We start from the raw sequence: 25,039 nt of genomic DNA, 5'->3' as shown, positions 1-25,039 counted from the left end.
AGGGAGAGAGAGGAAGAGAGAGAGAGAGAGAAACATCGACGTGAAAGGGACACATCGAGTGGCTGCCACCCGTACAACCTACCAGGGCCAGGGACAAACTGCAACCGAGGTACGTGCCCTTAGGGGGAACCGAACCTGGATCTCTCTGGACCGCAGGCCGATGCTCTAACCGCTGAGCAAAACCATCCAGGGCTGGACTGTGATTTTTATTTGATTGTCCGTCCCTCTCCCTGCTCCTGTCACCCTTCTGCTCTCCTCCTTCTGTTATAGGGAACTCAGAGAGGTATTGGACTGGCTCAGAATATATTGCTTATTTGTTCAACAAATATCATTGAACCTGAGCTAGAGCCAAGTACCATTCTCATGCCCAGGGTACTGTGTTGAACAAGACATAGTCACGGCCCCCAGAAAGCTGATACTCCAGTGTGAATATAGACTAGTAAGTATGTAATTAGAATAAATTACAGTAAATGTGATGATTGGAAGAGGACAGGGTCCTTCTGAAACGGATAAGACAGGCACCAAACCTGATCTGAGTCAGGAAAGGCCTCTCAGCTGGGCCACTACCAGCCCATATGGCACCTTTTTTGTGAGTCAGAAGAAAAAATAAATAAAGGTGCTTTTCCACAAAACACTTAACTGCCAACTGCTGAAAAATTGTCATAAGAATAAATCTTTAATACCTAAGCTGCAATTGGCATACCCTAGGTGTGCTCAGTGTGCAACCTGCATAACTGTGTGTGGCCCCTGCTTCCCAGAAGAAATAATATTTAAACTGAGGTCCAAAAGGTGATGGTGAGTTAGCAGGTTCCCTACTGGAAGAGCCCAGGCATGTTTGAGAATGGGGTCTGCTGCACAGTATGGCATTAATTATTCTGGCAGCACAGCCCTCCTGTGGGTGCTCTTGTGTCGTCATGGATGCCACGCCACACCCTTTCCCCTTCACTTCATCTGGTCTCCCAGGGAGTTGGGAGCAATCTTCCCTGAGGGTCATATAATCTCCCTAGACCTGTTTGTCTACCAGAGACTAAGATAAGGGTTTGGTTCCTGGGCCTTAGCCCCTAGTGGTGCGTTATTAAAAAAGGAAGAAACCCCAAGAGAAAACCTGATACTCTCTGGGAGGGGCTAGCCTGGAAGGTACAGTATCCAAAGCCTAGGGATTGTGGAGCCCTCTCCCGTTGGCTGCTAATTATGTCATACCTTTGACTGCAGTTTTTTATTTTTGTTTTTTAACTGATGTCTTCTTAATTCAAATAGAAATACATGAGAAGGGAGCATGGAACTCTGTTGTTCTTAGAATCTTAAAATATAGCCCTGGGATAATCCCATGGTATGCTTCCCCATCCCAGCATTTTTATCTAGGTGAAAATAAACAGCAAATGCAGACTTAAAGGGGAGTAGAAATGGCTTGCCCTTACAAGAGAAAACTGGAGGAGGGTTCAGTAAAGAACGGGACAGTTCCACAGTTCCATCTTCTTTCCTTTGGTACCATTGTGGCGGGGTGGGGGGGTATTCATGTGTAGATGAATATATATGAATCTCAGAGCCTTTAGAACCAGCTGACAGGTGGAACAATTTTCCTTTCCAGATCATCTGTACTTTGAAATAAAGATAGAACAGAGTCACATTTCAATGCCCTGGGTGTCTTGATCATGAAATGAGCTCCACTTTAGAGATGCATCACATTCCCAACACTCTAGTGCCTATGTTAGATTGTGTTGTGTTATGTTATGCTATGTATGTTATATGATATTATGTTATATTATTCCTGGGCTCACTGGAAATGTTTTTCATCCTACACTCCCTCTCCATCATGCCTCTCTACAGGCTCTAACAAATTTATTTTTAGGGGGCTGCTAGAATCTTATATTGTTCAAATGGAAGAACTTTAAAGAGTGTTTGTCCTACCTCTGCAGATTACAGCCAAGGAGCACAGGCCCAGAGGGGCACTGAGTGACAAAGGTCAGCCAAGCTTAGGTATCATGCCCAGTGTTCTTTCCACCACTGACACTATCTCTTTTGCCAGGTGATTAGGTTGGGGTGAATTTTGGCATTGTTCTGAAAACCCTGCTGTCTTATCTCTCTAACTACAAATCCTTCTTTCCCAGTTTCTTCCTTTTCCCTCCTTTCTCCCTCTTAAATTTTGACTCTGATCCAGGAGCCGCAACAGGTGTTTGGCCTGCTTCTCAGCAAATCCTGAAGTTTGGCTGACAGGGTCCAGGGGGGTGGAGCATGCCCTTGTGCCATCCAGTTGGCTGACAGATCAGTTTCAAGGTCTCTCTGTTTACTTCCAAGGCCGATTTGTCTAAAAGGCTCCTTCCTCCTTGTAATGTCCAGTAATGGGCATGAAGAAAATCTTCATTAGTCTCTTCTGAGCTCTCCAACTAGGGAGGAATATTTTATTATAGACTCACCTTGAGCTCCCTAAAGATTGTTCTCTTTTGTACTAAGCTTGACAAAGTATTAATATACAACAGAGATTATTAAAACTGCCTATTGTTGCCCTGGCCGGTTTGGCTCAGCGGTAGAGCGTTGGCCTGCGGTCCGGAGAGACCCGGGTTCAGTTCCCGCTAAGGGCACGTACTTCGGTTGCAGTTTGTCCCCGGCCCTGGTTGGTCGTGCGGGTGGCAGCCACTCGATGTGTCCCTTCACGTCGATGTTTCTCTCACTCTCTCTCTCTTCCTCTCTCTCCCTCCCACTCTATCTGTACAAAAAATGGAAAAATATCCTCGGGTGAGGATAAAATAAATAAATAAATAAAAATAAAACTGCCTATTGTTGACAATAGTGGTAATAAAAACTCACCCAATTATCTGAAACCTTCTCAGACTCAGTCATTCCACTGAAGAGGGTGGGGTGGCTGTAGTGCCAAGTGCAATACCTTTTGTATGCTCCATAAGTATTTGTAATAAATGTGCACAATAGGCCTCAACGTGAGCTTTAATTATGTCCACTTTTTGAATTTACACAGGTGTGTGCATACCCAGTGTGGCAGGCATGGGGAGTATACTGCTCAGATATCCCTCGTGGAGAGCCTGCTGAGAGGGTGGAGTTAGCTGACTGCCTCTAGCCGTAGCACCTTCAGATCTACTGCAATGTTTACATCACAGTCATGCTCTTCCTATCCTTCTCCCTGACAGTGACTGGGCAGACATGCTACAGCCAAGTCATTTCTGCCCAACACAGGGCTCTCCTAATAGGCAGTCATTGCTTTGCTGCTTCCCATTAGCTGGGCTGAGACTTTCTCAGAGACTGCATTGATGCTCCTCCTGCTCAGTCCTCCTTTCTTTCCCCTCTTCTTTCACAGGTGTCAGAACTGCATTGCAGTCTGAGGCTCTCCCACCTTATTCTGTTCCCTCTCCTCTTTATCCTTCACAGATGTTTCCTCCAATTAATCTCTCGCCCTTCTTACTCTTTCTTGGCATCTGCTTCCTGGAGGACCCAAACAAGGCACTTCCAACCTAGTAGGCCCAACTCATCAAATGTCTATTTTTCACGAGGGGCTTAGGTCTCTCCTGAGAGGGAACTCACCTTAAGTAAAGTGAGAAAGTAGGTAATGCAGGTCCAGTGAAAGAATCTTCAAAATCAAGGAGAAGTGAACCTAAGTTCAATATTAGGTTTATCAATGCAGATTTGTTTCCTGGCCTTGTTGTACTCCTACCTCTAACCCCCACCATGGGCTCATATTTAGCAATTTATGGAGAGGAATGGGAGTGAGGAGGAATGAGGAAAATATAGAAGAGCTACTTTACTAACAACTCTTGAGTCAAAGGGCATAAATAATACCCATTGAAAGCCCATGTGACAAAATAAAGCATGATTGGGGGAGAAAGTATCCTCCCCTTTGCACGATCCATATAATGGGCATTGTGTACTGGGGACTCAGAAAGGGTCAGTGTCACCTGGCATCTCAACAACTCGCATGTGAGGATCACTCTCTGGGCCGCCCAGAATTTAAGAGGAACATTTCTCAAGGAGCTAGGGTCCTTTATTAATGGGGAGGTAAGAACTTGCAAAACTATATACAAATTTGAAACAGACTATCAGAGCTGAAAGGAATTACAGAGATCATCTAGTCTACTTGTTCTCAAACTATGTTTCATAGAGATTCTCAAGGTCCTGGGGGAAGAGTACTGCAGATGAAATATAAATGTATGGTAGTTCAAATAAGGGAGAGGTTAATTTGATGCAAGAAGATTTTTAATAAAAGTAAAGGGATGAGCAGATGAAATAACCAGTTTAGGTCAAATGACTAACAAATGGAGGAGCTAAAATGAGAATCATGATTTCCTGGTTTCTTGAATGCCTTTGTGTATATGGGACTTTAGCTTGTACTTTTGTAATGTGGTGGATGTAAGCAAGTTACTCAGAATGGAAAGAATTTGGAAGTCATAGCCATGTTTTGTTTCTATATTCCTACTCCTGGGAGAGGGCAGATTGTATCTGCCTTTTGGATGCAACTGGGTGACTCTGAACAAGTATTTTTTCCTGTAGTCTGGTTTTTATTATTATTTTTTTTATCCTCAGGCTAACAAGTCAACCGGGGCAGAGATTCCGACAGAAAGGCCTAATGGAAGGAATATGTTTGCTTCTAATTTAAAATAAGAATAACCACACCCACAGATCAAAATCCATGGAAACTTCCACTGCTCTGCAGCAGTACATAGAGCAGCGTTTCTGAGTTAGTTCTAAGAGATACTTAATATGCTCCTGAGAAAGGATTCCATATCAATACTTCGGGGGATGTTCCATGTTCTATCCTTGTCTTGGAGGTTCATGTTGCACATAGGAAAGTATCTAAAGAGCTCTCTGCAAAAGGTGTCTATTTAATCTCAATCCAATGTTTTGCAAATTTTCTAGTTCGTGGAAACTTTTATTCATGGAATATCTATTATAATCATACAGAACACATTTGGGAAATGCTGAGGTGAAGACTACTAACTGGGAACAGAGGAGTCTGGGTTGTGTCCTGGCTCTGCCACTAACTTGCATTTTTTTCTCTTCTTTGCACTTCATTTTTCTCATATGCGAAAGAGGGTTAAAATCAGTGACCTAGAGAGTAAAAAGGACTACCATTTTTTGCATACTTAGTCTGTGCCAGGTACTGATATGCCCTCGGGGCATATTTAAAAGGGCTCCATACTTGGTTTAATCCTCTGCTGTAACCATCTTGAAATTTTTTTTCCCTTTATTGGTTTTAGAGAAAGAGGAAGTGAGAGGGATAGAGAGATAGAAACATCGATGAGAGAGAACATCAATTGGCCTCCTCCTGCGTGCTCCCCACTGGGGACTGGGCCCAAAACCTGGGCATGTGTTCTGACTGGGAATCAAACCAGTGACCTCTTGGTGCATGAGTCAACGTTCAACCACGGAGCCACACCGGCCAGACACCATCTTGAAAGAGCCCTGCATTTTCATTTTGTACTGCACCCCACAAATTATGTGGCTGGTCTTGTGTTGATAGATAAAAAGATAGATGATAGATAGATAGATACTATCTCTAATATTATCTATAAATCTTCATATCAGTCTAATGAGAATATATGTGCATTATTATTTGTGATATACAATATAAAAGCTGAGAATAAAAGAGGTTAAATACGTTGCTCAAGGTCACATAGGTAGTAAACAACAGAGCCAATATTCCAGTCTAGTCCATTTGGCTCTAAAGTTTTTGCTCTTTTCCACTAGACCAGCTGCCAGTGCAAACATTCTATGATTCAAAGGTTCTTTTGTTCTTCAAGCTGCTACTAGATCTATCTCATTGTTCCATAAATGTATTAATCTCATTCACTGCTTGAGTGAATATTTGGCTACATGAATTGGTGAGTGATGGACTAGATGTCAGTGAATGAATGACTGTAGAAGTTAAACATGGTGTCCAACAAACCTGGTTCTGACATTAACTAGCCATGTGGCCTGGGGTGACCCATTTAACTTCTCTGACTTGGTCTCATAGGTGTGTTGAGAGGATTACATGAAATAATACCTTGCCTAACACATGATTTAAAAAAAAAAGAATTAATGTGTTGGAAACAGAGACCTCTAAATGTTTCCCCCCTGAGGTAAAGAAAGCCTTCCAACCCACAAAAGACTTAACTGCCCTTACAAAAGGGTACAGAGAAAAAAAAAACTTAAATCTCTTTTTTTTTTTTTTAATCCTCACCCGAGGATATTTTTCCATTTCTTGTACAGACAGAGTGGGAGGGAGAGAGAGGAAGGGAGAGAGAGAGAGAAACATCGACGTGAAGGGACACATCGAGTGGCTGCCACCCGCACGACCAACCAGGGCCGGGGACAAACTGCAACCGAAGTACGTGCCCTTAGCGGGAACTGAACCTGGGTCTCTCCGGACTGCAGGCCGACTCTCTAACCGCTGAGCCAAACCGGCCAGGGCAAAAAACTTAAATCTTTTTACCAAGTGCATAGCAGGAAAAACTTAATTGATTTAATTTATTCAGTTATACAGTATTCTTAAACTTTTTTATCTTCTGTGAAGACTCCCATATCCCCTTTCTCCCTTGGCCACTATCATTCCATCTAAGCCTGCATGCCTTATCTTTTCTACAAACAGGGGAAGCGAAGGGGTATGGGAAAGTGACAGGACTGGACAGATTATATTACTGATTCTCCAGCTGGTGAGAATCATCACAATCAGTTGTTTGGAATTCCACATTTCTGATCTCCAGAACCCGTTGGGAACAAAGAGAGCTGTTGATAAAGAAAAACCTCAGTCTTTGGAGACTGATTTATGAAAATACATGTATAGGTAATGGCACAGAGGGCTTGGTGACAGGGTGTTGGAACAGGATAGGACACTGATGTCCATGGAATAGGTAAAAAAGAAGGAAGCATTGAGCCAACTATCCTCCCTCCCCCCAATGCAGACAGTTATTCTGGAGTCTGCCAGGTCAAGGGCAAAATTAGAATTCTGGTCTGAAGTAGCAGCAAGCTGTGGATCTGTAGTGCTGGGCCCTCTAGTGGCTACTTCTTATTCTATGACCATACTGGCTATTTTCTGCATGGCTTATCTGTCACTGCCTTGTCTTCTTTTTGGTTTTGCTAGAACAACTGCCTCCATCCATATATCATCCCATTTCTCTATCATCCTATTCTATCATTACTGACACCAACTTTGGAACAGGCTCAGTGTTAGGGAACAGTTCTTGAGGGAGCAATTGATTCCCATGGAAACAGACTGAGATGGAGTGTCGCATACAGGTTTTTTTGGGAGTGCTCTTGGGAGATATACCAGTAAGGAAGTAAGGAGGTAGAAGTGGGCAGAGGGAGAAGCTAACTTACACTGTGGTTGTAATTGAAGCCTCAGCTGATCCTATGGGGAGTTCTTGAGCTGAGATGGCCACTCAGAGTTGTCCCAAATTGAGGCCATGAAACAAGACCTTTGTATCTCTGCATCAGTCTGTCATTGTGAGCCGTCCTCTAGACGGGGTGTAACCTTGGGTGAAATAGTTCCCTGTGGCCCAGGGCAATGTACAGTGAGGGATGCAGCTGTGAGCTGTCAGCAGCTCATGTTCCCAGCAACTGGGTAATGGATACAATGGCCCCAAGTATCTGAGCAGAGCTGAGCTGAGCACCACTGTATTCACTACTGGAAGTTTGCAATCACATGGTGGGCTCCCAGAAAGCTCTCTCTCTCTCTCTTTTTTAATGCTAAGAACTTCGAGAACATTTTATTATATCTTCTTTTGTTAGTTTCCCCTTCACACAGGGAGGAAAAGTCCAGAAACGGAAGTCAGGAGATAGATTCTAACTGACTCCTGCTATGTGACCTTAAGTGCATCACCTACATTATCCTGGCCTCAGGGTTAACAAGAGAGTATAATAAAATCCTTCACTATTTATAATTAACAAAAATGCTCTCACATCCACTTTTAATTGAATCTACTGTACCAAACTCTCTAAATCAAATGAGATAATGGAGATGGAAATACTTTGAAGGGTTGGAAGCACAATACACATATGAGAGATTATGTTGCACAATACTTATGATAATGTTGATTCATTCCACTAATTTTTTTTTTTTTTTTTAGAGAGAGGAAGGGGGAGAGAGAGAGAGAGAAACATCGATGTGAGAGAGATAGATCGATCAGTTGCCTCCTGCTCGCCTTCTACTGGGTTCAAGCCCACAACCCAGGCATGTGCCCTGACTGGGAATTGAACCGGGACCTCTTAGTCCATGGGATGACACACAATCCACTGAGCCACACCAACCACATTGATATTAATTAAGCATCCACTTTGTGTCAAGCCTTATCCTACTGGATGGGGGCATAGAGATGCATTAGACATGGTTCCTGCCTGCACCCTTGTACTATTTCTAGGAAAGGGAAAAGAATACAATGTGATACAAATTATCGTAAACTTATAAACAGTGTAGTAAGTTGAGTAAAAGAAGCTTCTTTTACTTAGAGGGGAGCTCAAGGGCAGACAATGTAAAGCTTCACAGAAATTGAAAATTTATGAGTAGAAAAACTGAAGTGGGTGAGGTATTCCTTGCCCCATGAAGGCAGGAACGGTTCTTGTCTTGTTTTCTTCCATATTCTTAGAGCCAAACACATTGCCTGACATCTAGGTACTTAATAAATATCTGTTGAGTGAATAATAAATCAAGAGCAGAACTGTAAGCCTGCAGCTATCCTTCAGAGCTCTTTTGAGATGAATTTAAATAATCTCCTCTCCCCAACTGAAGGAGATGCACCAATGATTCTCATTGGGTCCTTTCTAGAGATCAAACCTTCCCAATCTCCCAGAAAATGTTGTGGCTTGGCCTCTTTGTTTCCTTTGTTCCCAGTGTTGAGAGTCAGTGCCTTAGGGACTCAGGGACCCTCACATAAGAGGTGCGCCAGTTAGTTTACTGTTCCCATAAGCATTGTGACAATGCCATCTTCTTTTTTTAAGGCACTTGGCTGGGGGTCAAACGATCTGGGCAAGGATGAGATTCTGACTAAAATGTGACTCTCGAAGCTCTAGTGGGGAGAACCTGGGCTTGAATTCAGGCAACTTTGTGTTAAAAATCTAGACAGCTCCTCATATTAAGTGTAGTTTAGACAAGGTAGTTCACTTCTGAGCTTCTGTTTTTTCATCCATAAAATAGGATAAAAAATAATGACCTTGCCCGGCCGGTGTGGCTCAGTGGTTGAGCATTGACCCATGTACCCAGAGGTCGCCAGTTTGATTCCTGGTCAGGGCACATGCCCAGGTTGTGGGCCCAATCCCCAGTGGGGGCCGTGCAGGGGGCAGCCAATTGATGTTCTCCCTCATCAATGTTTCTATCTCTCTCTCCCTCTCCCTTCCTCTCTCTCTAAAAATCAATAAAGAAAAAATTTTTTTTAAAGGATGTGTATTGTTAATAATAATAATAACCTCAAGAGTCTTTAAAAGGGTGAAATAAGGTAACATGCAAATTCCCAGCACAGTGCCTGGCAGAATTGACTGCTCATAAACTGTTAGTTTTTCTTCTTTTTTCTTTTCTGTTCACTACTTTCTGACTCTCCTGCTCCCAGAGCTCATTCTCTGTCACAGTTTAACTACTGCCACAGATGGGTTCTCTGATTACATGCAAGCAGATCACGTTCTTGTTTCCCAGTGGCACCTGAAAGAGGAGTCTTTTTCCTATACAAGGTTGGCTGAAAGCCTTGCACTGTCTATGTCCCCTAGGCCTAGACCAATGTCTTAGACATTACCATTCCAATGAGAGGAGAGACCAGTGCCAGAAAAAACTGAGCAAAAGTCACACTCCCAGGACAGGTTTAGTTATACCCACAAGGCTCCCCCTACCAAAGAAAAAAAAACCTGATCAAATCAGAGTAGCAGCGTTTCTTCCTTCTTGGCAGAGCCACATATTTTTTTTATGATGACCAGTCTTGGGGGAAGGGCGAGAAAGGTGGGATGAAGACTGCTAGCTGCCCACCAAAGTCCATTTGTTCCTTCCATAGTAATAGAGATTTGGCTGGAACATAACTGCCTAGACAAGAACCTCATTTGCCAGCGCCCCTCGCAGCCAGTTGTGGCCATGTTACTAAGCCCTCATCAATGGATGTGAACAGAAGGCTTGTATGCAGCGTTTGTCTTGCTTGTTTAAGAATAAATCTTTGGCCCTGGACTTTGGTTCTTTCTCTCTCCTTGCTAATTAGGAATTCTTACACCATAGTAAACTTGGAAGCTGCATGTTGAGGGTGGTAATCATTATCCTTGGGCCCCTGAATGACTGAATAGAACAGAGCCATCCACATACTCGGAACACCACCTTAGACCATACTACATTGGACATCCTAGTCAAATCCTACCCGTTCTTCATATCCTTCCTCACATCTCCAGGAAATATCCATGAATACTTCTCTTCCTCTTCTAGACTATCACATTTAATATCTGTTCCCCACGTTTTCAGGTACTTAACTATATTGTTTCCTATTCAGTTCTATTTGGTGTTATCTTGTTTTGTTCTCTTTTTATTTTGGGGTGTGTGTGTGTGTGCCTCTTGTCTCTTAAATTAGAAGGAACTCTCAAGATGTGACACTTTGCTTCTGCTCCTGTTTTCCCAAAAGCACAGCTGCAGTGCATGCTGATAGAGCCCCTTTCCACAGCTGCTGTGAATGTTGGCTCAGAGGTGCCCCATCACCAAAGACTTGGCCTCCGCCAAATGGGATCATCCTATGAGGCTAATTGCCCCCTCTGGAGGCCAGCAGCCAATGATGACTGACATGGGGTAGAAGAGGATAGTCACAAAAGGTGGGGCCAATTCTGTGGTGGAAATTGAGCTTTAGAACCTTCCTAAAGAACTAGGCTATTGTTAATCTCCAACCAATACAACTTCCTTGCTTAGCTTTCTTCCTCTGCTCCAGCCTGCAATAGCTCACAGGTTCTACCCTTCTCCGGAGAGCGGCCCTTAGCTAATGGAACCTCCTTGCAACCCTCCTCTCGCCCCTGCTCCCCACATGGATGGCCCTCAACCAATGACTGACTGATGTGGAGGCATAAAAAAGACCTGCCCCCTTAACTCAAGGGGGTGTGATCCTGTCATGTGTTGTATGCCCCAGCCAAGTGGAACAGTTCCCTCTGGATCAGGCCAGGGCTAGACATGACCTGAGACACACCGTGTTTGGCTTTCCCCCTTTTCTATCCACTTCACTCTCTCCCTTGCAGGTTCTCTCTGAAAACTGATCCCTCAATAAATGCCTTTCTCAGTCTCTGCTTCTAACTTCAGTCTACTGGTGTTGATACACTGCCATCATTTCCCCAAATCACCGTCCCATTCATATCTGGGGACTCTTCAGATCCATGATCTGGGGTGTGTGTGCCAACACGCCGAAATTAGGTTGAAAGTGCTGAAGGGGCTAATTGAAGAACAAGTGGGCTTTACTAAAGTAATTGTAAGGAATCTACTAAATAGGGTTGTTATGAAGGTTTTAAAAGTTAAGTGAGTTAATGTGTGTAAAATGTTTAGACCACTGCCTGATATGTAGAAAGTGCTCTTAGTTATTGGGCAGCGGTTTCTTTTATCTTTTTTCTTTACTTAAGTATTCCATGTGTGCCTAAACGAGTGCTTGGCACATGGTAGGCATTCAGTAAGTATCTGTTGAATGAGTGATTACTGAAATTTGGCTTTGAGGGCTCAAGGTGACATGCTGGATCTGGCCAGCAGAGGGCAGACCAGTAAAGACAAAAGAGCCCCTGGGCTGGAGGAAGTGGGATAGCACTTCCAGACAACTGAGGTGTGGAGGACTCATGGGAGTACCTGTATCATAGAATATTTGAGAGTTTAAATTATACCACCTTAAAATCCTATAATTTTATTTAGTCCAAGCCTGGGTGTGTGAGATATACTGAGCCCCTACTTCGTGAATTCAGATAAGTAAGTAGTTTCAGGCCTGGAGATCACTGGAGTTGCTCTGCTGTCTTTTGAGCTTGTTACTACTCCCTACTCCTCTCAGTAAATCCTCTTTTGTGCTTATGCTAATATAATTGGGTTTTTGTAACTTGCAAGCAAAATAATTTCTATTATTTTATTATTAAGTCCTGTGAGTATAAGGACTGTGTGAAGGGGAGCCTCCTCCCTGTATGAGGACATTGAAATCCAGTGCAGCCACAATGGACCTGCTTTTTCTCTTCAGGGCATGGTCTTGCCCCATTTCTGTCTCCAAGCTTCCCTTGTCTTGTTCCCTTCACCCACTCTGCCCATTTAGATCTGTCCTTTCAAAGCCCAGTTCAAATTCTACCTTTCCCTGACTCCTAGATCTACTCAATCTCATTTCTCAAAACTCTTTAAGCATCCATCACCTGCCCATTCACTCTTTTTTATTTTTAGTTTTTATCCTCACCCGAGGACATTTTTTGCATTTATCTTCAGATAGAGCGGGAGGGAGAGAGAGAGAAACATCAACGTGAGAGAGACACATACAGTGGTTGCCACCCACACGACCCCAACTAGGGCTGGGGACAAACCGCAACCGAGGTACGTGCCCTTAGCAAGAACCAACCTGGGCTCTCTGGTCTGCGGGCTGATGCTCTAACTGCTGAGCCAAACTGGCCAGGGCTCACAGCTTCTTAAGCAGGTCTCAAGAAGAGATAAGGAAAGGCTTGAGCACATGTGGTCTTAGCACAGATTTGCAGGAAGTGAACATAATTGCTCATGGGACCAAACATGTTCTGTGATCCTCCATTCAGGAAACACATAGGCATTAACATATATGCATATATGCATAGCCCATGGACACAGACAACAGTGTGGTGAAGGTGGGGTAGGTGGTAGCTGGGTGAAGAGGAACAAATGGAGGACCTCTGTAATAGTGTCAACAATTAAAAAAAAGAGAGAGAAGGGAACACATAGGCATTTATTTTTATTTTTTCAAAGTAGAAGTAGCTGCCCCCATTATTATACAAGTGACATAAATCAAATAGTACATACAATTTTAAAGTAGAAAGAGAACATTACCTGTAATCCTTCTCCTCAGAGATAACTGATATAAAAATATTCTTTCAGAGTTTTTGCTATACATGAAAGTGTATGTTTCAATAGGGCCTTTTCGAGACCCCATGGAGACGTCTTAAATAGAAATCAAACTGGCCCTGGCCGGTTTGGCTCAGCGGTTAGAGCGTCAGCCTGCGGTCCGGAGAGACCCGGGTTCGGTTCCCGCTAAGGGCACGTGCCTTGGTTGCAGTTTGTCCCCAGCCCTGGTTGGGTCGTGTGGGTGGCAACCACTCGATGTGTCACTTTCACATCGATGTTTCTCTCTCTCTCTCTCCCTCTCACTCTATCTGAACAAAATATCAAAAAATGTCCTCGGGTGAGGATAAAACAAAACAAAACAAAAAAATAGAAATCAAACTGAACAGTGGAAGGTTCCAGCCTGGGATTGTAACTTGTAAAGTATTGTACATATTAGATTGAACCATATAAAACTACTGATATTCAGCTGTTTTTGACTCACAAACACAGCAATTTTATTAATTCATTTTTATTATAGATGTTTCTCCTTTTTCCTCCCTAGGCAGCTTCCTCCCTATCCTGCCCCTACCCCCAGCATTGTTGTCTATGTCCATTGGTTACACATACATGCATATAAATTTTATCTCATCCTCTCCTCTGCCCCCGTCTTCTGAGGTTTGTCATTCTAAACCGTACTCCTTTCTCTGTCTCTAGGTCTGTTTTGTTCATCAGCTTTTTTTGTTCATTATATTCCACAGATAAGTGAGATCATGTGATATTTGTCTTTCTCTGATTGGCTTATTTCACTTAGCATAATACTCTCCAGGTCCCTCCATGTCATCTCAAAGGATAAGAAATCTTTCTTTCTTACAGCAAACACAGCAATTTTATATGGTTCAATCTACTGTACATGAAGCCTAGAATGTCAGAACTGCTATTAGAGACTTTGAAGTCTAACAAGTCCACTGTGCTGAAGAGGGAAAAGGATCAGAGAAGTGTTTAGGCAGTGTCATATACCACATTAGTAGTAGAACTGGACTGGTTTTCTTTCTACTGAACCAGGTACTGGCCTTGCACACTTTGTTTCTTTTAATATGATAACATTCCAGATGTGATAATAATCTTATAGAAGCAAATTTCAACTTGGTATCAGAAAATTTCTCACAGAACTAAATTGAAATGGGAGGCTGCTTTAGCGGTAGTGAAATCTCATGACTGTAGCTGTGGCTGGGAAGGACACTGTGACAACTGTGATGTGGCTGGAGAGGCACGTGAAACATGGAGCTCACGAGGCTCAACATTCAGAGGCCTGTGCATGCACGACTCCTCTTAAGGTCTTAGGTGGGGTCATGGGAATGTATGAACATGGTAATCTATTTTTATAATATTTGCATAAGTAGGATATTTTTGAATTCTTTTTCTTAAGGAGGGCTCCCAGAATTGTGTGACTTTTAGGCCTGGATCCATTCCTGTGTGGCACAGTTTTGAAAAGCACTGGCAAGGAGACCAAAGCTCCTGAGTTCCAGTCATGGCACTGCTCTGGCCCAAATGGGCAGAAGGGCACTTGTCCTGCTTCTCTCACAGAGGGGTAAAATCACAGACGTTAAGTGGGTTGAAAATATAAAATGTGAACAATTATAAATAAGTAACATTATACCTATCTGTGTTATGGGATAATCATTGTGGCTTCTCATGGTCATTGAAGATAACACACACAAAAATGTGTCCTCAGTACATCTTCCTGTTTCATTTCCCTCTGCTACAACTTCTTTTTCTCCTTCCTCAAGTCCCTAGTCCTCCAGCCCCCAATATTCCAGCCACTAGACCAGTCATTGATTATTATCTTTTGCTGCTTCTATATAATTGTGCATGGTTCCCATTGTCTATCAAGTCTATCTTTGCCGGAATAAAAACCCTTTCCACAAGGTCCAGATCTGCCCCTCTCCTCCCAGCCCAGGGATAACATCCCTTAGCACTGTTTCTTGTTGATCGTACAGACAGGAACACTGATGTGACCCATGACTGAGTTATGGAGGTCCCAGAAGACAATTCTCAGGTGTCTTGATCTTCAGCCATCCTGGGTTCCTAGCATCAGATCATAGACACACGGTTCTTGATATATACGTGGTAGGGGTCACTGCGCTTGTCCACTTTGCGGGAGCGGGTGTATCCCAGGATGAGGCTGCCCACAGTGGCAGAAAATAGGAACATGACAAAAAGAATATACATGTAGGAGTTGTCATCACGGCCAGGTAAGCTGGCCCGCCGCTCCTCAGTCAGGTTGTCTGGTCCTGGCCGGCAGAGCAAGTTGCTGTGAAGAGTGGCATTGAGAGCCTTCAGAACAGTGTGCAGACTATGATACCAAGTCTCAGTCCCATTGGTTGTCTCCATAGCAACACAGATTTTGGTAGGAAAGAACTGGAGGACACTCTGGTAGCAACAGAAAAGAGGAAGATGGATTCCATTACCTGCAGGTTGAATGACCTTCTCCCTTTCAGACCCCAGCTAAAATCTCAACATCAGAGTTTGTTCTACTTCTATACTCATCTATCTTTTTCACTAGACTGCAAGCTCAATGAAGGCAGGGACTGTGTCTGTTTCACTCACTGGTATATACAAGCACTCATGACAGCATTCAATAGATGCTCAATGAGTACCTGTGGAATAAAGCCTTCCTGGACCATTGTAACCCTGGTTGACGTGTCCTTTTTTTTTTTTAAATTCTGTATATCACTAAGTTTTAGGCTAGAAGGAACTGAGGGATTATTTAATCTACTTCCTTCTATTTATACAGGGAAACAGAGACCCAGAGAGAGTTAAGTGGCTTGACCGTGATCTCAGAGGACATTTAGAGGTAGAGTTGAGACAGAGTCCCGCTTTTTGATGGGCAACTCAGCTTCTCAACTCCCATGCAAGCCCTTGGCAGGACTGTGTGGCATTATTGGAAGATATGCCTCAGAACTCTCCTTTAGCACAGTTCTTCTTTTTATTTCACAGACACCATTTAGATGTTTGGGGATGGCTTAGATTCACCCTACCTGGAACCAGAGGCTGGGCCATTTGCCCTCTCAAGTATCCTATGTCCCAAGCACTCTGGGTATTCTTCACTATTTAGGATTTTGCTGGAAAGTATTCTGTAGGAAATTCTGTTGGGAAGGAGTTGTCTGGGAAAGCAGAGAAAGGCTGATAACCACTGCAGGCATGGAAGAGAGAACAGGGTTGGACCTGAGGGTGGAGAGTGACAGTGGCACTCAGTCTGGCTTGGGGTTTTACCTGCCCCAGAGAGAGAAGACACAGCACCTAACCATCCTGCCTTCTGACACAGTCACTGCATACCTGGCATATGGTAGATGATAATAAATGTTCCTTTTCCTTCTTCTCAGAGATCTTTGGTCTATAATATAAAAAAAAATCCAACGAAAGTCTTGTATCCTGGTATTGAAAAAACCATGTCATTCCCTTTAAATAAGGCTCCACACCCACTTCCTTCTGGAAACCTTCACTGAGGGTTCCCCACCCCTCTCCACAGCTTTATCATTATAGCCTTGCCTTTGCCCAGCACTTACACATAAGGCAACTTGTGGCTGTTTTCTTGTAACAGCCCTGCTGACCACATGCTCCTGGTCAGTAGGGCTGTATCTCTTCCCCAAATCTAGGGGGCTAACCTACTCTGAGATTGGCTGGGAATTCTCCTTCCCTCTATACCCTCTAGTGAAGATGGCCATGTTAGGGACTTCTTCATAGTCTAAGCACTCAGAGCTCACTAACTGGCTCCAAAGCCCTCCTTTTATCTAGCTAGAGATGTCAACCAACCAAAGTTAACAATTTGATTATCAACCATAAGGTCTCTTTCCCAGAAAAGATAACAGTTAGTTATGACCATGATAAATCTTCATGGACAACTCTAAGAATGCAGAAGTTTGGGGGAAGAGACCAAATAATACAGCAATTACCCAGAACTGGCCCACATTTCCTGCAAGGCCTTTGGAGCCCCATGCTATGTAGCACATGGGCTACTTTATCTGGATGGGGGAGGGGAAGAGAACAAAGGACTTGCTGAGTTAAGATCTGGGAGGCATAGGTTCTCATCTACAACCCCCCTGTCTGGAAAGAAATTTGTGCCTTCTTCTTCCCTCAGATGGGCCAATGGAAATCAGGAGCAGCACAATGCAATTAATGGCTCAACTAATCATTCAACCAGTCATCATTTATGGAGGCCTACTCTTGGACAGGCTCAGACCCAGTCCCTGTACTTGTGGGCACATTGCCAGCTCTTCTATAATACAGGGGACAAGCCAGGGTCTACTGGGGCTTAAAGGAAAAAGGGATGGATTTTGATCAGGGCTCAGAGACTTCACAGTGATGGAAGCATTTCAGTGGACCTTGAAGGGTTTTCAGGAAGTAGAAAAGGCAAGAAAAGGAAACAGATAAACAAAGGCCTGGCAACAAGAAAGCACATAAAATGTTTAAAAGAATGGAAAGTAGCATAAAGAGGTTAGAGTGTAAGATGTATGGGAAGATACAAGAGGCTGTGGGATGGAGATACTAGTTGAACCAGATCATGGAGGGCCTGAGTGCCAGACTACAGAGCTAGAACTTAGCCTGTAACTGGGGACAAGCCATGAAACAGTATTTAAAGAGGGGATACAAGGACCAGATCTGTGCTTGCAAAGGATGCTGTGGCTGCTATGTGGACTGAATTGAGAGCATGATTTAAGGCAGAAAGCCCAGTGACAAGGGTCTTGAAATAGTTCATCTGGAAGACACTGAGTCCTGAGCTGGGGCCTAGGGAATAACAAGGTGGGGGCAGGCACAGATGTGAGACATGAGAGGCATTTGGGGGAGGGAATGGCTAATGCAAGGGTTGAGGGAGGAAGGGGCCTCAGCCAGTTTTACAGGTAGACAACAGAGATGGTGTAAGGCCCTGGAAGAGCCCCACTTTGAGAGAAATAAATGTCTCACCTGTTTGGGCTTTAGTTTCCACATTTACCAAAAAAGATTAACACGAGGAGTTGTTGTTTAGTTGGTATAGAGTTTCAGTTTTGCAAGATGAAAAAGTTCTAAAAAACTATTGCACGACAATGTGAACACTTAAAAATTAGTTAACATGGTCAATTTTGTGTTATGTGGTGTGTTTTTTTTAACCACAATTAAAACAACAAAAAAGATTATCGTCACTGCCTTGCCTCCTTCCAGGCTTGCTTGAGCATATACTTTTATTACGGTGAAGAATATTTTTAAAATGTATTTTAATATAAATATGATTTTCCATTAAAATGAACATCTATTTTTCATTTTGGGGAAGTAAATATGTATACACAGGATAAATAATGAAGGTGATGTCTCCATTTCCTAGTGGCTCAGGGCTCTTTCCCAGGCTGTCACTGTTACCAGTTTTCTTAGATATCCTTACCGGGGATTTTTAACTGACAGGGCAGAGGGAGGGCAACCCCAATCTGGAAGACCCACTAAAATAGCAGACACATTTCCTCTGGCTCTGAGTCTGCTTCAGGAATCTCCTTTGGGTGCCTTAAGGCTCCTCAGGCCCTCAGCCACTTCAGTATGTCTCTGGACACATCTGGGGTGTCAGTGTTCACTTCAGGAATTGGGAAGGCCCAGCACTGGAAAGCAGGGGAGAGGGCAGGAAAGGAAGGAAACAGACACATAGAAAAAACTTCAGAACCAGGGTGGATCACCGAAGGCTGGGCCTCAAGGGTTGTGCAATAGCCTTGCTGTGGGCTTTGACCCCTCCTGTTTCTCCTCCCCTTCCTGCAGCAGCTGGGTTGGGTCAGCCTAGGTTACAGTTACAGGAACTGTACAGTGGCCAGGGACATCTGATTGCTGTTCCCTAACTCCAGGCCCACATGTTTCAATTGGGTGACTTCATGAGGAATCTCAGTTTAACATGTGGACTCCTGCTCAGGGTCTAGCTACTAGCACAGCCTAAAACATTCCCTTTCTCAAGGGTGCTGGTGTCTTAACAGGAGCCTCCGAAAGGCTGAAAGGGCCTGTGAGCTGAGGGAATGATGTGAGTGGTAGAATGGCAGTTGGCAGTTGGGTTGAGATTGTACATAGGAACAAATGATATTCCCAATCACCGATTTGGGTAGACTGGGTATAAACATGGTCACAGGATCAGCACAACCTGTAGCATAGCTCATTGTGGAAATTGAAGAAGAAAAATATGCAGTGTCTGGCACTAGACACTCCACAGACATGGTGGCGGTTTTATTTTTGCAGAATAGAGGCTGGCAGGGCTTTCCATCTAGTCCAGCGGTTCTCAACCTGCGGGTCGCGACCCCTTTAGGGGTTGAATGACCCTTTCACAGGGGTTGCCTAAGACATAACAGTAGCAAAATTACAGTTATGAAATAGCAACAGAAATAATTTTATTGTTGGGGGTCACCACAACATGAGGAACTGTATTAAAGGGTCACGGCATTAGGAAGGTTGAGAACCACTGACTAGTCTAGCCTCTCTCATTTTACAAAGAGAACGGAAACTCAAGGAGCTGTCTCGGTTCAGCTGTTACATGTGTGACTTTGGGCATGTGACTTCCCTTTGTGGGCCCCAGCTTCTGGCTGCATCTATAAATTGAAGGAGTTTTACTGTAGGTTCCAGTCAGCTCTAACATCCCATGAGGGCATGCATCACAAAATCACACTGTGAGATTATGGGAGATTGGATAGGCTGGTGGGACAGGCATTTTGGAGGCTCTCTAGAGATTCTCAAATCACAAGATAGAGAAGGCTGCAGACTTTTTCCTTACAAGTTAAGATTCTGAACCCTGGGACTGAGTTACACTCAATGTTCAACCTAGATAAATTGAAAATTGAATTGCTTGACTTGTTCATTTTTCCTCTTAACAGTTCACCTGCCAGGGTGACCTAGCCTGGTGAGGAGACAGAATCTGTGCAGAAAGCGGGGACAGGGGAACAGTATGGGGAACAGGAAAAGCTTTGAGATGAGGTTCAGTGAGAGGAGTAAATGTTCATGAAACCATTTATCCCTCAAACCCTCCTTCTAGGACTTCTCTGAGTAAATCTAGATGCTTGTGGTCTGATGGGAGAAGAAAAGAAGCCACAGTTACTTATCTTCAGGTGCTGGATTAGGGTGGGAGAGAAGGCCTGGGTGCAAGGACATCCTGTTCTGTTGGGTCAGGAGAGGCAGAGAGTTGATAAAGGGACAGGTTGGTTCTGTATGACCCGCCTCTAGGTCTCAAGTAGGGTATCTGGCAGTTGGCAACATTTGGAATTTTGTTCCTCTTTCTGAGCTCCTTGGCTTCCCTCTTCAAGATAGTCACTGATTATGAAGTTCATAGCAATGAGGGAGACAGAGCTCTTGCCCTACAGAGTCCTTAACTTGAAACAGGAGATAGACCAGTCAGGAAGGAACTGACAGAGATTTTAAGGATCATTTAGATTCTAGGCCAACCCCTCCATTTTGTAGATGGGGAAACTGAAGCTCAGGAAGGGAAGTAACCTGTTCGAAATGACAAGGCAGAGCTCGGACCACAGCCCAGGGATTTGGGAGTGCTGTCCAGGTGCTCTTTTCACTACTAATGGCAACATCCCTTGACATCTGAACTGCATATCACACCAAACACAGTCTCCTCATGTCCTGGGCATCATCTCCTCTAACTTCATAACTACTGCTTTTTTCTGCACTTCAAAATCTCGCCCATCTTAATCAAGGATCCAGTAGGGGCCAAGGTGATAAGTTTTGGAGAAGGAGCTGACCTTCTTTTATAGTCTCCTCTCCCATGGTCCTTTCTGCTCCAGACCTACTCCTGGTCCCCTGAACAACCCAGGCACTCTCTTCCTCCACAGTCCATCGCTATTATTTCCTGCACATTGACAGGTTCTCCCTAACTGTTCTTTACTTGAACTTGCCTGACCTCTAACTTGGGGGTGGAGGCACACATTATGATCTGAAGGATAAACTGGGTATATTAGTGAGATTTTCTTTTAGGTTTCTCTGGGGAAAAGTAAAACACCACCAATGATTTTTTGGTTTACCCTTTGCTCTGTTTCAGCCACTCTTCCAAATGAGTGTCTTAAGTGCCTGGAAATGTGATAGAGAGAGGTGGAGTGGTGGTGGTGGTGGTGGTGAGGGGGAAGCCCCATAAAGCATCTAGGGAATGCAAAGATAACTCCTGGGATGTACAATTTTGCCTCTAGTTCCTCTGGAGATCTTCTTACCACCATGACTAGGGAGACAATGGATGGGAGAAGAGGTGCAGGAATGGATCTTAACATATAGTTGGAAGGAAATGCAGGAATAGAATCTGAGCTAGAAGGGATCTTAAAAATCATGTCATTGGTGCAATTCTGTCATTCAATCAGTGGGAAGAAATCACTTGCTCAAGGTCTCATAGCCTAGGAAGGGTAGAGCTGGGACCAGAAACAGGTATCCAGTCCACAGATCTTTCCACTATAAGTTCTCTGTTGCCTGTAGGACAGTCTAACCTTTTATTATCATTCAAGCTTCTTTGGATGTGACCCTGCCTCTAGTCCCATCTCACCACAGCTTTCCCCAGTGTCCGATAGCCCATGATACTGTGCTATGGACCATTCTCAAAATATTTCTTGCACTTGCATATGTCTTGCCTTTTCTCATGCTGTTTTCTTAGGTAGGAATGACCTTCCTCTTTATACCTCCACAGAAAAGTCAAGTCCTACATCCTTCAAGACACAACTGCAATGTCTTCTCTGTGGATAGTCTCCTCAGACATCCCTTCCCCACTCTAGCTAGCTAGTCACTCCCTCTTGTCTGTTCCTAAAGTGTTTTGCATAAATCCCTATTAGAGCACTATACTGTAGTGAAATTACATATATACACACACTGTGAGGTGTGAGGTCTGGGACTTGTCTTTATTTCCTGGGCCTGAGCACATAGCAGGCATTGAAGAATAAATTAATCAGTGCATCTTCTTCTTAGACCATTCTCCTTCAGTACACACATACACATTCATGCAAACAGCTTACATTACTTAGGAAACAACTTCAAGGGCAGGCCAAAACAGATCCCATTTGGTCTGGAAAAGGGGAGGCTCAAAGTAGAGATACCATCTCAGATGGGTGGGGAAGTGAGTCAGGGCTGGAAGAATTCTAAGCCTCTTTTGGAAACCCATACATTCCCTGACCTGAACCCCATTCAATCCAAAGGGCAAACATTCTTCGCCCCAAAACACTGGCAGTGGCTTTGCAACCCTCTTTCCTGTGTACCTACCCAGGGTGTGGCCATACACACACACCCACTGCACACACACAACTCCCAGTCATCTAGCCTGTGATCTTGCCTTTCAAGTGTTCCTTTCATGGTCTTAATCTTGGCTGTGTGCTTGGCTATGTGACCTTGAGCACTGCACTTATATTCTCTGTAACTCGTCTATGAGATGGGGATAATTACCCCTGATTACCTCACATGGGAACTGGCGGAGACATTAGAGGAAAGGTTTTTTAGAAATTGCTAAGTATTATATAAGCATAATAAATAATTATTGGGCAGCCTGGTCACCTTGTTTCCTTACCCACCCAGGTACCTCAGTATTAGCAAGAACAGCCATCCCTATGTCCCTTCTCCCCACCCTTGGTTCTCCTACTTTCAGAAGAACCCAGAGATTCATATTCTTCTTGATTCTTCAGAAACCTTCCTTGTTTTCATCCTCTCTGATCAGTCCTGTAGTCTCTTTCCATTTAGGAGTACCATTCTATAGTCCTGTCATTGATGGAGAACACACTAGAGTGGGAATTAAGAGACCTGCCCCTATTTGCCAACGTGTCTAGCCATGTGTCTTGGTTAAATTGCTTCTCCACTTTGGGCCTCATTTTCCCCATTGGTAAGATGCAGTTTCTTGTCTTGCTTTCCTCTTAGGTATTTTGAGCATATAGCCATCAGTATATGGATAGAAATGTGTTTTGAGAAATGTGGCATGAGGATGAAGAAGGTTGTTATTATCTCAAGGAGTCAAGAAAAGGTGAAAACAATTTCAATTGCTCAAGCCTTGGGTCTCCCCCATTTGGAGAAACAGAGCAGCTGGGTGCAGGGAGGAGCTTACACATTTACAATGCACCTTTTTAGGTGAACTGGAGAAAGCCCAGAGCTAGGAGTGAGGAGACTTGGATTCTTCTTTCTGTTCCCTGGGAAAGTCATTCCCCCCCTGGGCCTAAGTTTCCACATATAAAAATTGGTGAGGAGTAGGTTGGGGGGATAGAAGGAGACAGTCTCCATGGGTTGGCACACAAGGGTCTGAACTCACCTACTTTCTAAAAAAGAGACTCCCAGGTCCAGACTTCTTTCCCCTCATGTCATGGAGTGCATGGGCAACAGGACCCGGAGACCCATTTTATGGGTGGTGATCCAGGAAAAGAAAGGATAAGGCATAGAGTGGGTGGGCGACTGGCACAGGTTTACAACTGTAAACTAGAACTTGTCTCCTGGATCCCAGCCTAGACCTATGTTATTAGCAGCGGAAGACGCTTTGGGTAGCTCCCAAGCTTTCCTGAGGACTGGTGTGCATATAGGGAGTAGCCAATGGGCGCGTCAACTCTGCGGAGCAAGCGGCTCCGGTCAAGCAAGAAGACCGCGCTGGGTCCCGGAGTGCCATTTCCGCGTGGGGAGACTCGCTGCTGACCCACAGGTGTTCGCTTGCAAATCTGGATGTGGAGGAAGCTTTCGTGACGCGGTCACAAGCCCCACGGTCTCTATGCCCAGCTCTGCACTCCCACGTGCTCCGTCTCGGGGAGGACACGGCCACTCTGTCCTGGGGAGGACCCCGCTCTCCTTCCAGGGAAGGGTCGGCTTAGTGTCTGAGCCGTCCCACCCCCTCGGCTCCGAGGTCTCAAGGGAGACTAGAAGATACCTCATTTCTACTCCCCGCGCCCGCTCACCCTTCCCAGCCCTGCGGGTGCCATTTACCTGCCTCTCCACAAGGCTCCGAGGGGCGCGGGTCTGCTGGTGGGACACCGCGCCCTGTGCTGGAGGTTGCACCGCACTGCACCTTTTGCTCCGCAAGTTCCTCTGTGTGCAGCCCGCAGCCAGCACCGCCCGGGCGCCCCCTCAGCTCTGCGTACAGACCAGCGCTATGCTCCCTTTTTCCTTCCCTAGGGCGTCCCCTCCCTCGGCCCCGCCCGCCCCCCCAGTACACCCCCTTCTCCCCGCCCAGCTGCAGGGCCTCACCCCCCAGCTGCATAGCCTCACCCCCCAGCTGCTTGGCCTCACCCGGCTGTGGGCTCCGACCCTTCCGTCCCCTGCAACGCCTGCTTCCTGGACCTGAGGCAGAAAGCCTCTCACTTGCTTCAGCTTGCCCAGCCTGAGGCCAGTCTCCAGAAAATGAGGCTGAACATTGGGTGCTGGTGGAATCAGGCTTTGTTTGCTCCAAGTGGCTGCGTGGTGGTGGGCAAGTCACTGCTCCTTACTGGGCCTTGGCTTTCTTGTGATAAAATAGGTACAATCCTGCGTGCATCCTTCATAGGGTGATGGTTAGGGTCAAATGAGATCTTGGAATCCAAAGTATTAAAGCCACTGGAAAAATCTGATTCTAACACAGGCCCAGTTGAGGAAGGGAATGGCCCAGGCTCACCAAGGAAGTGAGTGGCAGTGCATAGACTCAGAATCTACTACACCACCCTCTCTCCTTCACCCCAACTGATGTGTCCTCCCTCCAAGTCTCAACAGTTCTTCACATGTCCAGACAGTAGGTGTCCAGCCTCACACCTCACTGCTTCCTATCCCAGAACATTCTTCACTTTCTGGCTACCAGGTTCACCCAAACTACTGCTTCCTTGCTGGTGACTCTGCAGGCTCCAGAAAAGAGAAGCAGCCGAAGACAGCTAGTGAATGGCCAGAGGGCTAAAGGCAGGGGAATGGGCAGTGTCTAGGGACAGCCTCTCTGGGACTCTGGGTGGGGTGAGGGTGGGGGCATTTATCAGATCCCTCTTTACCAGCCTACAGCCTTGGAATAATTAATAACAAACAGGTCAGCTCTTTCTTTCTTTCTTTCTTTCTTTCTTTCTTTCTTTCTTTCTTTCTTTCTTTTTTCTTTCAGGTTTTAAAACTTCTTATTTGCATATTTTAAAAAATTGTGCATTC

General features: G+C 44.8%; 1 protein-coding gene across 3 annotated transcripts; it reads right to left on the bottom strand.

Moving 5' to 3' along the window:
* Positions 1–14,022: 14,022 nt before the first annotated feature.
* Positions 14,023–24,001, bottom strand: KCNE3 (potassium voltage-gated channel subfamily E regulatory subunit 3). Of its 3 annotated transcripts, XM_036258943.1 has the most exons (3): positions 23,867–24,001; positions 16,283–16,340; positions 14,023–15,376 (listed from the first exon to the last, which is right to left on the bottom strand). In XM_036258943.1, the coding sequence occupies exon 3, from the start codon at positions 15,335–15,337 to the stop codon at positions 15,038–15,040; it is 300 nt and encodes a 99-aa protein (XP_036114836.1). In that variant the 5' UTR covers positions 15,338–15,376; positions 16,283–16,340; positions 23,867–24,001; the 3' UTR covers positions 14,023–15,037. The 3 variants fall into 3 exon arrangements, with proteins under 3 accessions (XP_036114836.1, XP_036114839.1, XP_036114837.1); XM_036258946.1 differs by lacking the exon at positions 16,283–16,340; XM_036258944.1 differs by lacking the exons at positions 16,283–16,340; positions 23,867–24,001 and adding an exon at positions 16,220–16,278.
* Positions 24,002–25,039: the final 1,038 nt, after the last annotated feature.

Source organism: Molossus molossus, unplaced genomic scaffold (genome assembly GCF_014108415.1).
Source record: "Molossus molossus isolate mMolMol1 unplaced genomic scaffold, mMolMol1.p scaffold_m16_p_13, whole genome shotgun sequence".
NCBI lineage: Eukaryota > Metazoa > Chordata > Mammalia > Chiroptera > Molossidae > Molossus > Molossus molossus.
Note: the sequence above shows the minus strand (reverse complement) of the source record. Positions and strands in the feature narration are given on the sequence as shown.